We start from the raw sequence: 13,795 nt of genomic DNA, 5'->3' as shown, positions 1-13,795 counted from the left end.
GTTTAAATCTCTGGGGGATTTGGACTGATAGTAGTGAATTTACAGGAGTGAACTTGGACAGAGGACAAGAGGACAAGCGCTAGAGTTCGTAATTGACTTGATCTTATTTACTGTGACTGACATACAGAGGTATAAATTTCAGGGAATTTGATAGGATATTGCCGAAGACACAAGAGGGAAGTAAGGTGGGGGATGAGAGCTGGAGCTCAGTAACTGACTTGATCTTATTTACTGTGTCTGAAATACAGAGGGTTAAAATTTCAGGGAATTTGATTAGGTATTAACGAAGATACGAGAGAGAGCTAAGGCGGAGGATAAGAGCTAGAGTTCGGTAACTGTTTGCATTTACTAAACTATGTCTGAAATACAGAGGGTAGAAATTTGGATGAATTTCAATAGGTATTAACGAAGATACGAGAGAGAGCTAAGGCGGAGGACAAGAGCTAGAGTTTGGTAACTAAATTACTGTATTGAACTACGATTGAAATATGATTATTTTTAAATTTTAAAGGGATTGGACTGTTAGTACTCATTATACGACAGGGGACTAAGGCGGTGACAGGAGCTGGAGCTCGATAATAAAATTATTGTATTTTAATACGTTTGAAATAGCTGTGTTTTAAATCTCGAAGAAAATGATTGGATACTAAAGAAGATGTATTAGTAAAATTAAGGCGGGAACGTGAGCTAGACCCTGACTTTGTTTATATATGTAAAACTGACTAGTTTAATGAAAAGGAACTATGAATGATCAAAATGAAGGACAGGGACGGTCCAGATATTATGGAGAAGATAAGATAAGATTAAAGAGGTGACCTGCATGCGGCGTCTGGCTGGCCGGCTATCGGCGTAAAGTAAACACAGGTGACGCGAGAGATTGTGAGGTAAGGGGGGGAAAGAGAGAGGGGGTGTGAGGTATGAGCGGGAGATGCAGGGGGAAGGCCGTGAAATGATTCAGATATATAGCAATATACTAGTTTCTAAGTAAGAATCCAACTTAAACATATACAGCCTAAATATCTGTTTATTATCGGTAGGAACTCTGAAAAAATTCTCCCATATGAACTCTTAACAAACTCGTAAGACATTATTTTCATCATAAGAACTTTTAACAAACTCGTATGACATTATTTCATCATAAGAATTTCCTTAATTCCACATCATTGACTTGAATTTTGCCCATAAGAACTCTTAACAAACTCGTATGATATTATTTCATCATAAGAACTCTTAACAAACTCGTATGACATTATTTCATCATAAGAACTTTTAACAACTTCTAAAATCTGTGACTGACAAATTTTACCTGAAAAACCCTGGCTCATAAACACGATTTTGCATTTCTCCCAAAAGAACTTTTTAACAAACTTCTAAAGTCTCGGAAATTATTTTCATCATAAGAACTTTTAACAACTTCTAAAATCTGTAACTGATAAAATTACCTGAAAAACCCTGGCTCATAAACACGATTTTGAATTTCTCCCATAAGAACTCTTAACAAACTCGTATGACATTATTTTCATCATAAGAACTTTAACAACTTCTAAAATCTGTGACTGACAAAAATTACCTGAAAAACACGAAGCCATATGCGGGATATTGGACCTGAAAACCCTGACTCCTACGCGGGATATTGGAACCTGAAAACCCTGTCTCTCACGCAGGATATTGGACCTGAAAACCCTGACTCTCACGCATGATATTTGCCCAAAAACAAAATATCACCTGTGGACCGTCATCCCTACTACTGGTCATATACAGGTGAAGCCACATGCATCAGGTCATACACAGGTTAGGCAACAAGTGTCAGGTCATACACAGGTCAGGCCACATGCGTCAGGTCATACACAGGTCTGGCCACATTCGTCAGGTCATACACAGGTCAGGCCACATGCGTCAGGTCATACACAGGTCAGGCCACATGCATCAGGTCATACACAGGTCTGGCCACATGCGTCAGGTCATACACAGGTCTGGCCACAAGCATCAGGTCATACACAGGTCAGGCCACATACATCAGGTCATACACAACTCCCTAGTCTGGAATATTCTACACTTCTTACCTATTGGGGAAATTCCACTTTACCCAAGCAGTTCAAGTGGTACTCTGTGATTGGGCAGTTATGAGTCCGGCAATTTCATTGGTTTAGGCACCTGTCTCTTCCTAGACAAAAGACAATTGACTATGTTGCTGGGAAGCTGGGGCCTCTATTCTGTACTTGGCAGGCAAGCTAAGAGGAAGTTTTCTATGCTTTTTCCCGACACGGCCAAGGAATGGAAGCATAACTACTCACCTGACTGCTGTTGAGGTTATCTACTGCTAATCACATGCAGAATCCGTAAGTTTAAGTAAATCTCTAATCCCAAGAGAGCAGAAGAGTTACGGGCCCCAGCAAAAGCTGGGGTGTGGGGAGAGAAAGGAATTGCCACGGAAGCGACCAGGACGAGCACCAAGCATCGGCTCCTGGATACAGACCTAAGGGGACGAAATCTGTGAAATCAGAAGTTGGAGTTCATAGAAGTAGGCATATTATCTACAAATATTCCATTGAAGAATAGACATCGACAAGAAGAGAAAGGACAGCAACAGAGAACAATGAAGAAACAAAGGTTAAAAAAAAACACAGCACGTTAAAAAAGCGCAGGATCAGGATCAGGGTCAGCAAAGTCAGGGTTAGGGGGCATGGGTAAACTGAGTAAGGATGGAGGGAAGGGAGCGGGAGGACAGACCAGAGGAGGGCGAGCAAGGTCCGGAGGAGGAGGAGGAGACAACCGAGAGGGGCGATCAAGGACATCAGAAGGAGTAGGGGCTGTTACGAACCCAACTCCATCGTCGGAGCACGGAGCAGTGACGTCAACGTAATCTGTGAGTCAGCTCCCGAAACCCCCACGAAATGGACAACGCCATCTAGTGATGACGGGATATGCTGGCAATGGGCGCTGGATTCCTGTCCTAGTCGGCTCATGAAGCAGCCGCTGCTGACTTCTGGTGAGGTAGCGCTTAGACAGTGAACGCCATCTATGGAGCGAAAAGATGGACGTTTGTGTCTAAGCCAGTAAGTGATGTTTCCTGGTAGTTCCCATGTAGTGTCCCAGTACTGATGACGTGTCTGTTTTCGCAGAGTCAACCTAGGATGGCTGTGATGTACGATGAATCAGTCTACCCAAGGCAGCCAAGGTCTCTTCACCAGTCTGCTTTGTAGAAGCAGTGAGCCGCCACTGGATGAGCCCTGCTGAGTGTTCAAATGTCTGCCTGAGGAGTGGCAGTGACGGGCTTCACCGTACCCGGGGCTGGCTGGTGGAAGAGACGGCCGACTGTGGTGCTGGACGAGGAGAGTAACCAGCGAGTTACACGAGGCACCTGCCTAGGGCTCACAGTCCTAGTATTCGTCGTGATGTGGCCTAACAGCGAGGCTGATTGGTACCTGCCAGCTACGGGCTGGACTGTGGTTGTGGGCCTTCACGACGGGGCACCCAGTGGAATTGTGATTTGGCTGGCCTGTGGCCAGGGTAGATTCATCATAGTTTCCTGGTACCTGCAGAGGGTTGTGCCACGGAATAGGAAACAAGGCAAGACTGCACGGAGTGAGCGTCGCCAAGTGTTCAGCATCTTCAGAGGGAGACGAAGACATATATTGTGTAGTAATATTTACCGTTTGTGACTTAATTTATATATGGTGGTGGGAAAAGAATTATATATAGAGAGAAAGTGATAAACTTGTGTATTTAATGTACCTCCCCTGTTTATTTTTCTTGCATTACGGAGCTCACCCCTTGAAAGCCTCTACTAACCTGGGGCCGGATACCCAAACTCTAATACCATCAGAGAAGAACCCGGTTGCGTCCCATTAAGGCCGTAACAGGGGCAGAAAGAGGGGAGCACACCTCAGAAGGGAAGCAACCGAGAGAGTAGTGGGGGCCAAAGAAATCACCATAGCAGGAACAGGGGGCTCGACAACCGAAACAGGAGGGGATGTAACGATAGAGTCAGAGGTAGGGGCCGAGGAAGAAAGCGAAGCCTTCTTACCTGCCAGGGAGGAGGAAGATGAGCCAGGCTTTCGCTTCTAACTCAAAGAGACAGGAGTCCCAGTAGCAACGTAATGGGCAACAGACTCGAGCATCTCAACAGGCGAAGAAGAACGAGAGCGAACAACACAATGATCTCTGGGAGAGTGATGGACATCAGCCCGCACAGACAGGCGGCATGGAGAGCTAAGAGACAGAGGAGAATGATGGGAAGGAGGATCAGAGGGAGACGAGAAAGAAGACACATGAGACATGACAGACTGCATAGAAAGAAGGGGAACCCCAGACAGAGGACCAGAAAGTAGGCCCTTCGGGACAGAATGTAAAGGAACAGTGGAAGAGGCAGTGGGCGTGTCCGGGTCTAAGACCTGGAAACGGTTGGGAGACTGAGGAAGGAGGGAAGGATGAGGAGAGGAAGAGCGCAGCACACGAGCATAAGAGATGCCAGTGAAAGGGGGGAGACGGTGAACTTGGCGCCGAGACTTAGGAAAAGAAAAACGTTCCCGGTGCTTCAAGTTGAGGACGGCTACCTCAAGTTTGTAATGTATACATGCATGGCAGAAGGTAGGGTGGGCCTCACCGCAATTGAGGCAGCGGGCCTGGTGAGAAGTGCACTCTGACTTGAAGTGACCTTCACCCCCACACATGGGACAGCGAGAGACAGGACTGGAGCATTTGAGGGCACCATGCCCAAACTTCCAGCACTTATTACAGAGCCGAGGAGATGGAATATACTCCTGAACGGAGCATCTGGCACCAGCAAGAATGACAGAGGGCAGAAGGGTCCTACCATCAAAGATAATTTTCACAACTCGAAGGGGCTGACGGCGATGACCACGAGAGGGACGAGTAAACGTGTCCACCTGGAGGACAGAATGGCCTTGGGCTTCGAGGATATGCTTAGTATCCTCGTGGCAGTTCTTTAGATTTCTAACACCGGTTGCAACATGGTGTGGGAGGAGAACAGTGCCAACACTGGCATTTAACCGAGTGTTTTTGGAGACCCGAACAGGGGTCTCGCCAATGCAGGATAAGGCCGCCAAGCGGGTGGCTGCATCCTGAGAATCGGCAACAATGACACATGTACCGAGACGGGAGGGGTTGAAAGTAACAGGGCATCTATTGAATCAATAAGATGACTATTAAGGGAAAAATCGTCAAGAGGAGAAGAATTTAAATGATGGAGGTCAAAGTACTTAGTCCATGTAGCAGGACCAAACAAGGCATGGTACGAATTAGTATGGAAAGGGAGCTTACTAGAGCGGCCATGGCGGGGACGGCGGTGAGAACCTCTAGAGAGAGAGATGAATCATAAGGCGCAGTAGTCACAATGAGAGATGGAGCCGTGCAAGGGGACGAGGCTGTCACCACAGAGGGCTTGGGGCTCGACCCTACCACAGAGGAGGGAGGGGAGCAGGGAGTAGTACTCCGGTCTGGGCCCAAACCGGGCCCTGTAGCGGGGGCTACAGAGCCTGGTCTTCCAGCACAGTCCGACTCAGCGGCCTGGTCGCCCACCCCATGAGCCTGGGTAAGAGAAGTCGTGTCGTCATCCATGCATCTAAAGGTTTGGGACCTGGAACTAAGGGATACCACCTACCATGGTAGCCAGGGAGGCCGAGCGCAGGTCAGTGCAGGAAGGGTGCGTCGTTCCCAGCGGTGTTCCCCCCTTTTCAACAGGTGAGTCCTACTACATCGTCCATTCTCCCACACTGGTACTAAGAGCCCATTCCCCCTATCGCCCCAGCCTGAACACTCAACCATCAACTCAGGGCAGCCCCTCACGGGCGACCCTTCCAGCGGGTGGTCCAGTAGCTCAAAAGGCCCCTACGCGATGCCCTTCTGCACGTACACCACCCAAAGAGGGGCAGTAGAGCGGGCAAAGTCAACCCTCACCAGTCCCAGGGAGGTGTACGTGAGCCCCTCACCATGTCAAGGTGACGCCACAGAGGGGTACGTAAAAGATAGCTTCTTCATACAGTTCCCTTGTTGGTGGCCTAAAGACTCCTGCTTGTCTGAGCTCCTGTATAAGTTTATTTTTGTTGGAGTCAACAAATTCTGCCACTTTTTTAGCCGCTTCTCTCTGTGGTATACTTGGATAGTGAGAGATTACGTCCAGAGAGAGAAGAGGCACGCCCCTTGTGATATAGGATCTTTAAGAGACTGGAGTTTCCTTATGAAGTTTGTAGTGTTCTTCAGACGTTCCGTACTAGATCTTTTTCTCATCCATTTCTTTATTAGGTAATTTTTACGTCAGTTACGTCATTCTCTTCATTCATGATCGGCACGACATCCTCCAGGCATGTGGGTCTCCGTCCCTCAGGTCGTCAATAAAGTTGTCCATTAGGTATGGTGGGATTGGGTGGTATGGAGATACTGGGCCAGATCCTTCAAGGATCCTGTCAGTTGCCTCTGTCCTTTCGGTAGTCTGCTTTCAGTGTCCATATTAGCAACTAGTAGTACCCGGCCATCCGTTGCTGTGGCTCAGCTGAGCCACAGCAACCTTCCCCTGTCCCCAGTCCTCCGTGTCATTCCCCCCCCCCCCTTCCCCGTCCCCTCATCCTCCCCACCATTTTCCCCACCCTGTCCCCATGTCCTCCCCACCATTTCCCACTCCACCGTCCCCTCGTCCTCCCCATCATCTCCCACTCCTCCGTCCCCTCGTCCTTCCTAACATTCCTACCTCTCCCTTGTCCCCTCGTCCTACCTACCATCCCCCACTCCCCTGTCCCCTTCTCCTCCCTCACCATTCTCCATTGCTCCGTCCCCTTGTCCCCATCTCCCCTGTCCCCTCATCCTCCCCACCATTACCCCCTCCCCTGTACCTTCGTCTTCCCCACTATCCCCCATTCCCGTCTCCTCATCCAACCCACTATTTCCTACTCCCTTGTCAGATGCATTTCCAAATGATCAGATGTTCCCTTCAGAAAATTGGAAACATCAAATGACCTCATGATCCCATCACTGAAAAATAAGAAGAACGGTTAAAAAAGCGAAATTAAAAAAATGAAAAAATAAAAAAATAAGCTATACTCACGCAATGAATAGTATGGTAAACAACACAGCTTAATGCCAACTCAAGGTCAAATAAAATAATTAAATCAAATTGAAAATAAATCAAAATCTATGAAAATTCAATTTATCAATGCAATCGCAAACACTGAAATGGAATCGTATCATATTTACTATAGCATGTGTGGCTCTTACATGCAACAGATGGTGCTTTTTTTTTAAAGCATGTTTTTTACCTGTCACAGGTGTTGCATCTATACTTATACTTATGCAATGAAGGGTATGAGGCGGACAACACAGCTCAGTTCCAATGCAATGTCACACAAAATATTTAAATCAAAATGAAAATATATAAAAATCTATGAAAATTCAATTCATCAATGCAATCGGAAACATTGAAATGGAATCATAACATGTGTAGTATAGCGTGTGTTGCTCTTACGTCCAACAGATGGTGCTGTTTTTAAAAAAAGCATGTTTTTACCTGTCATAGGTGTGGCATGTATATAGTAGGTATATATAAACACGCACGTATTCGAATGCAATGTTGTGTCAAATTTTCAAAGCAATCAGTCAAGAGGTTTCAGAGATGTTCCTCAGATGAAAACTCACATGAAAAACAGATTTTCAATAAAAGCATGTTTTTATCTGTCACAAACATGATATCTATATATAGTAAATATATAAAAACACACTCATATGCGAATGGAACGTAGTGTCAAAATTTCAAAACATTCAGTGAAGAACTTTCGGAGATTAGCGATTTTGAACAAACGAACATTTTCATTTTTATTTATATAGATGTTGGCCAACCCTTTCCATCCTAACCAAAGAAAGTATCAAGTTTGAGCTAAAAAAAAAAATAGAATGAAATAATTGAGAAAGGATTTTTGAAGTTTGGAGCTCAGAAAAAAATAAAATATAGGGTAATTGAAATTTAAATAAGTTCATTGAGGTAAAATACACACAAAGGGATGAGGTAGCTCAAGCTATTCTCACCCCGTTCAGTACAACGTGTTCATAAATATATAGACACACACCACAAACAATTAACATATTGCCGAACATTCTGAGAGATAAACATATACAATTCCTCCATTACACAAGTAGTATGGTATCAGATGTACACACAAATACTTTTATGAATTAGGTATACTGTATAGACAATTTGCAAGAGACATGCAGATAATTTAATAAAAGTTTACAGTCTTGGTGCAAAATTCTTATATCTCTCCAGAATATCATCAACCTTTCCGTTGTGACACATCCAGGCTATTTGTTCAGGAACAGTCCTTATATCCGTGTTTCTATATACATTAATCAACGGATAATCAAGAACATAATGGGCAAGGGTATGAGACCTTAACATACCACATAGTTTACACTTGGTGTCATTATCATGAACACCTATCCCATATTCCCAGTAATATTTGTACCCAAGCCTGAGCCGCATGTGCACAGAGTCACTCCAAGCATTTCTTCTTTTACCATAAGTGAAATGGGTGTTTTGACTGACATACATGCAGTGTTGCATGGTTTGACTTCCCTCATACATTATACCTCTCCTCGCCACTTCTGCCTGTGCTAGAATATTTCTGATTTTGCTTCTTATTTGTCTCGTTGTGAATTCGCATTCGATGTCAACTTGTGGTTTTGATGTGGCAAGTTTGGCCAAGTCATCCGCCACCTCGTTGAGCACTATTCCAACATGAGATGGAATCCACATGAATTTCACATTGTGACCTTTCAGCTGTATCTCAGTTATCCTTTTCTTACAATCCTCAACTATGGACATGAAGACTGGATTTCGACTGTTTAAGGAATCAAGTGCTCCTCGGCTATCGACAAATACAAAAACATCTTTGTCGTCATGACGTACTTCCTCCAAACACGCCAGAATGGCCTGCAGTTCAGCTTGTGTGTAATAGCCTTCTGATAACTGTGTGTTAGAAATTGTTCCGGATTCACACCCCGCAGGGTGTGAGGCGGGAGCTGGACTACCTGCTGAATGGTGTGTGGCGGGAGGTGGACTACCTGCTGCAGGGTGTGTGGCAGGAGCTGGACTACCTGCTGCAGGGTGTGTGGCGGGAGCTGGACTACCTGCTGCAGGGTGTGTGGCGGGAGCTGGACTACCTGCTGCAGGGTGTGTGCCGGGAGCTGGACTACCTGCTGCAGGGTGTGTGGCGGGAGCTGGACTACCTGCTGCAGGGTGTGTGGCGGGAGCTGGACTACCTGCTGCAGGGTGTGTGGCGGGAGCTGGACTACCTGCTGCAGGGTGTGTGGCGGGAGGTGGACTACCTGCTGCAGGGTGTGTGGCGGGAGCTGGACTACCTGCTGCAGGGTGTGTGGCGGGAGGTGGACTACCTGCTGCAGGGTGTGTGGCGGGAGCTGGACTACCTGCTGCAGGGTGTGTGGTGGGAGCTGGACTACCCACTTGACGTAGGCCGGGTCACAGGCGGTGCGCATTTTGAACACCAATGAAATCCTTTATGAATTCCACATACTTCTGACTTTCTCATTCGAATTTTGACGAATAAATTTATTTTGCTTAACATTAAGCCTGTTTAGTTTCATTTGCCTGGACTGTGTGGTTACTCAGGTATTTATATCTCAAACGATATCAAATTCTGTGAAACACCTTGTACCTAATAGCACCTAGTTACATGAACAGATAAACTTTGCTACCCCTAGTTCCATGCACAGATATACTTAACAGCACTAAGTTCCATGCACAGATATACTTAACAGCACCTAGTTTCATGCACATGCATACTTAACAGCACTTTCTTCCATGCACATGCATACTGAACAGCACTTTTTTCCATGCACATGCATACTTAACCGCACTTTGTTCCATGCACATACATACTTAACAGTACCTAGTTCCAATGCAGATAGACTTAACATCATTTCATAACATTGTATATTAAATTGGTTAATAATTCATATGTTCAAAAAGAACGGAACAGAAACTGAGGATGCTAGCAACTGTGGTGAAATGACCTGATGTAACAATCTTCAACATCAAGAGTATTTCTCACCAAAATATCTTGTATTTTCTCCATGGTTTATGGAAAATTATGCTCCACTTATGCTGAGTTACCCTTTTAATAATCTCTATGCTATATATCTATCCTGTTTCAGCTGAAGGTTTGCAAGAATTTGATGAGTTTCACTGACGGTTGTTAATTCAGGCAGATAAATACCATTTAATAAATATTACAAGAGTTAATTAGATTTACTGAACACTGTTACGTTAAGAAATATCACTATAGTCTAAAGCCAAAGCTGATATTAATTTATGTCTGAAAGTCAACTATCACAGAGGTGGCATTTATACCAACAGGTACCTCAGTTGGATGTCCCAGGCGGGGCTGGTTGAGTACTGGCGTGGGACGGTGGTGGAGGACTTTCGCCGGACCTCGGGGGACAGTCCAGAGACGTCGTCACAGACGGTGGGCAGCCAGTGGTTGCAGCCCCTCGCATTAGACCACCTGCAGGGAGCGTTCATCGTTATGCTGCTGGGCACCATTGTGGCCCTGCTTGTGCTGGCTGTAGAAGTATCTCTCTACATGTGCAGGTAGTGGTCACCCACTGCTGCAGGTGGGGGCCACCCACTGCTGCAGGTGGTGGCCACCCACTGCTGCAGGTAGTGGCCACCCACTGCTGCAGGTGGTGGTCACCCACTGCTGCAGGTGGGGGCCACCCACTGCTGCAGGTGGTGGTCACCCACTGCTGCAGGTGGTGGTCACCCACTGCTGCAGGTGGGGGCCACCCACTGCTGCAGGTGGTGGCCACCCACTGCTGCAGGTGGTGGTCACCCACTGCTGCAGGTAGTGGTCACCCACTGCTGCAGGTGGTGGTCACCCACTGCTGCAGGTGGTGGTCACCCACTGCTGCAGGTAGTGGGCACCCACTGCTGCAGGTGGTGGTCACCCACTGCTGAAGGTGGTGGTCACCCACTGCTGCAGGTGGGGGCCACCTACTGCTGCAGGTGGTGGTCACCCACTGCTGCAGGTGGTGGTCACCCACTGCTGCAGGTGGGGGCCACCCACTGCTGCAGGTGGTGGCCACCCACTGCTGCAGGTGGTGGCCACCCACTGCTGCAGGTGGTGGTCACCCACTGCTGCAGGTGGTGGTCACCCACTGCTGCAGGTGGGGGCCACCCACTGCTGCAGGTGGTGGCCACCCACTGCTGCAGGTGGTGGCCACCCACTGCTGCAGGTGGTGGCCACCCACTGCTGCAGGTGGTGGCCACCCACTGCTGCAGGTGGTGGTCACCCACTGCTGCAGGTGGTGGTCACCCACTGCTGCAGGTAGTGGTCACCCACTGCTGCAGGTAGTGGTCACCCACTGCTGCAGATAGTGGTCACCCACTGCTGCAGATAATGGTCACCCACTGCTGCAGATAGTGGTCACCCACTGCTGCAGGTGGTGGTCACCCACTGCTGCAGGTGGTGGTCACCCACTGCTGCAGGTAGTGGCCGCCCACTGCTGCAATATTTTCATTAAATCTCTTAAATTCCTGTCTTTGAAAGGTTACATACTGAGATCTGGCATACCATACCTTGTGCTCTCATCTTCTAGAACCTGTAAGCCTGTTTCCCATGCACATGGGTATGCAAGCCTGATGCAATGTAAGTGCACTTCTGTTGTTCTACTGCTCCCTTTCATCAAAATAAGTGGTTCGTAGTTGGTTGAATTCTTATACCAACCCACAGATCAATAGCACAATGGCATAAATAATGTGAGTCAAACACTGTAGCGGAGGGCCACATGAGACCACGTGTTGGCCGCATGTGGCCCTCGGGACTCACTCGCTTATTACATTGTGCCTTGAGCACAATTACTACAGTTTTATTTAACAATCCTGCATATTTATTGGAATATTAGTGTTTTTGTGTATTGAGTCCAGTTAAGACATAGTTATTTTACGGTAAGCATAGAATACTATCAACACTGACTAACGTTTCTGATGTCCTCATTAAGACTCAACATGCGACAAGCACAAAGTCTTGAACGTTCAGCAGCTATTTTTAAGAAAATAATAACCCTCATGGGCCGCTGTATCACAGTGTACTAAATTGTACTAAATTCCCTTTTTTTTTGCAGGGAAATTCCTGCGTGGGCCCTAAGCCTCTGGCTGGCCCACTAAGTGTTACTTGTTTCTATTTTACTTAGGCGGAGTGTGAGTATTTATGACTTGTATGGTCGCTTCAGTAAGATTTGGTCCAATGTGTTTAGCAACTTCTTCTGCTCTGTTGAATCTAAGTTGAAATCTTATTGGGTATGTAACTGTGCACTGTGTTAGATAATGTTCCAGCAGACTGTCGGGTATTTCTCCAGAGTGCTGACATTTCCTCTCATCTTCTAGAACCTGTAAGCCTGTTTCCCATGCACATGGGTATCCAAGCCTGATGCAATGTAAGTGTACTTCTGTTGTTCTACTGCTCCCTTTCATCAAAATAAGTGGTTCGTAGTTGGTTGAATTCTTGTACCATCCCACAGATCCTGAAGTGGCAACTGCTGTGTTGTGGTCACTGTAGATCATCTGCATTGTTTTATTTCTAATTACTTTCTTAATATGTGATAGACTCTGTGGTATATAAATGTCTACATTTCTCCGCATAGTTGCAAGTTTTGCAGCTTCGTCTGCAATTTTATTTCTTATTATTCCCATCAGGTCTTTCTATGGGCTGCAGAAAATAATATGGTGTTTAACGAGGATAAGTTCCAGCTCATGCGCTACGGAAAAATTGAAAATATAAAAACAGAAACCACGTACAAAACTCAGGCAAATCATAACATAGAACGAAAAGGCAATGTAAAGGATCTGGGTGTACTCATGTCGGAAGACCTTACCTTTAAAGAACACAATAAAGTAGCCGTCACAACTGCAAGAAAAATGACAGGTTGGATAATAAGAACTTTCCACACTAGAGATGCTATACCGATGATGATACTTTTCAAAACGCTTGTGCTCTCTAGAGTGGAGTACTGCTGCACAATGACAGCCCCTTTCAAAGCTGGAGAAATTGCTGACCTGGAGAGCGTGCAGAGATCCTTTACTCCTAGAATCCACTCAGTAAAACATCTAAATTACTGGGACCGACTAAAGAGCCTAAATCTGTACTCCCTTGAACGCAGGCGGGAGAGATACATAATAATTTACACGTGGAAAATAATTGAGGGGCTGGTCCCAAACCTGCACACAGAAATAACATCACATGAGACCAGGAGGCATGGCAGGATGTGCAGAATACCCCCGTTGAAAAGAAGAGGTGCAACAGGTACTCTGAGAGAGAACTATCAACATCAGAGGCCCGAGACTGTTCAACACGCTTCCGCTACACATAAGGGGCATAACTGACCGACCCCTCACAGTGTTCAAGAGAGAACTGGATAAGCACCTCCAAAGGATACCTGATCAACCAGGCTGTGACTCATACGTCAGGCTGCGAGCAGCCGCGTCTAACAGCCTGGTTGATCAGTCCAGCAACCAGGAGGCCTGGTCGACGACCGGGCCGCGGGGACACTAAGCCCCGGAAGCACCTCAAGGTAACCTCAAGGTAAGGTAACATGACTTAGCACCCCAGTTGATAAGTACCCGACGGCCTTGACGTTTGAGTGTTTGCATTAATGATATGTCATTTGTTATCAGATGGATGTTGTCATGTATGTGTTCTTGTTGCAAGGGTTCAATGGCAGTTCTCAAATCTGTATGTATGATAACATGTTGTCAGTGTTCAGCAAGAGCATG

At 46.5% G+C, this 13,795-nt stretch overlaps 1 protein-coding gene across 1 annotated transcript in view; it reads left to right on the top strand.

The window, feature by feature from the left end:
- The window catches only part of LOC123770954 (glutamate receptor-like), a 229,210-nt gene extending 217,020 nt beyond the window's left edge, over nt 1-12,190 (top strand). The window contains exons 7-8 of the mRNA XM_069306026.1: nt 10,382-10,615; nt 12,148-12,190. Of these exons, the coding sequence (XP_069162127.1) occupies nt 10,382-10,615; nt 12,148-12,190 (277 nt within the window). The remainder of the gene's footprint in view (nt 1-10,381; nt 10,616-12,147) is intronic.
- Nucleotides 12,191-13,795: the final 1,605 nt, after the last annotated feature.

The sequence above is a fragment of the Procambarus clarkii genome, chromosome 56 (genome assembly GCF_040958095.1).
Source record: "Procambarus clarkii isolate CNS0578487 chromosome 56, FALCON_Pclarkii_2.0, whole genome shotgun sequence".
In the NCBI taxonomy this organism is placed as follows: Eukaryota; Metazoa; Arthropoda; class Malacostraca; order Decapoda; family Cambaridae; genus Procambarus; species Procambarus clarkii.
This window is presented reverse-complemented; position numbering and strand designations above follow the sequence as displayed.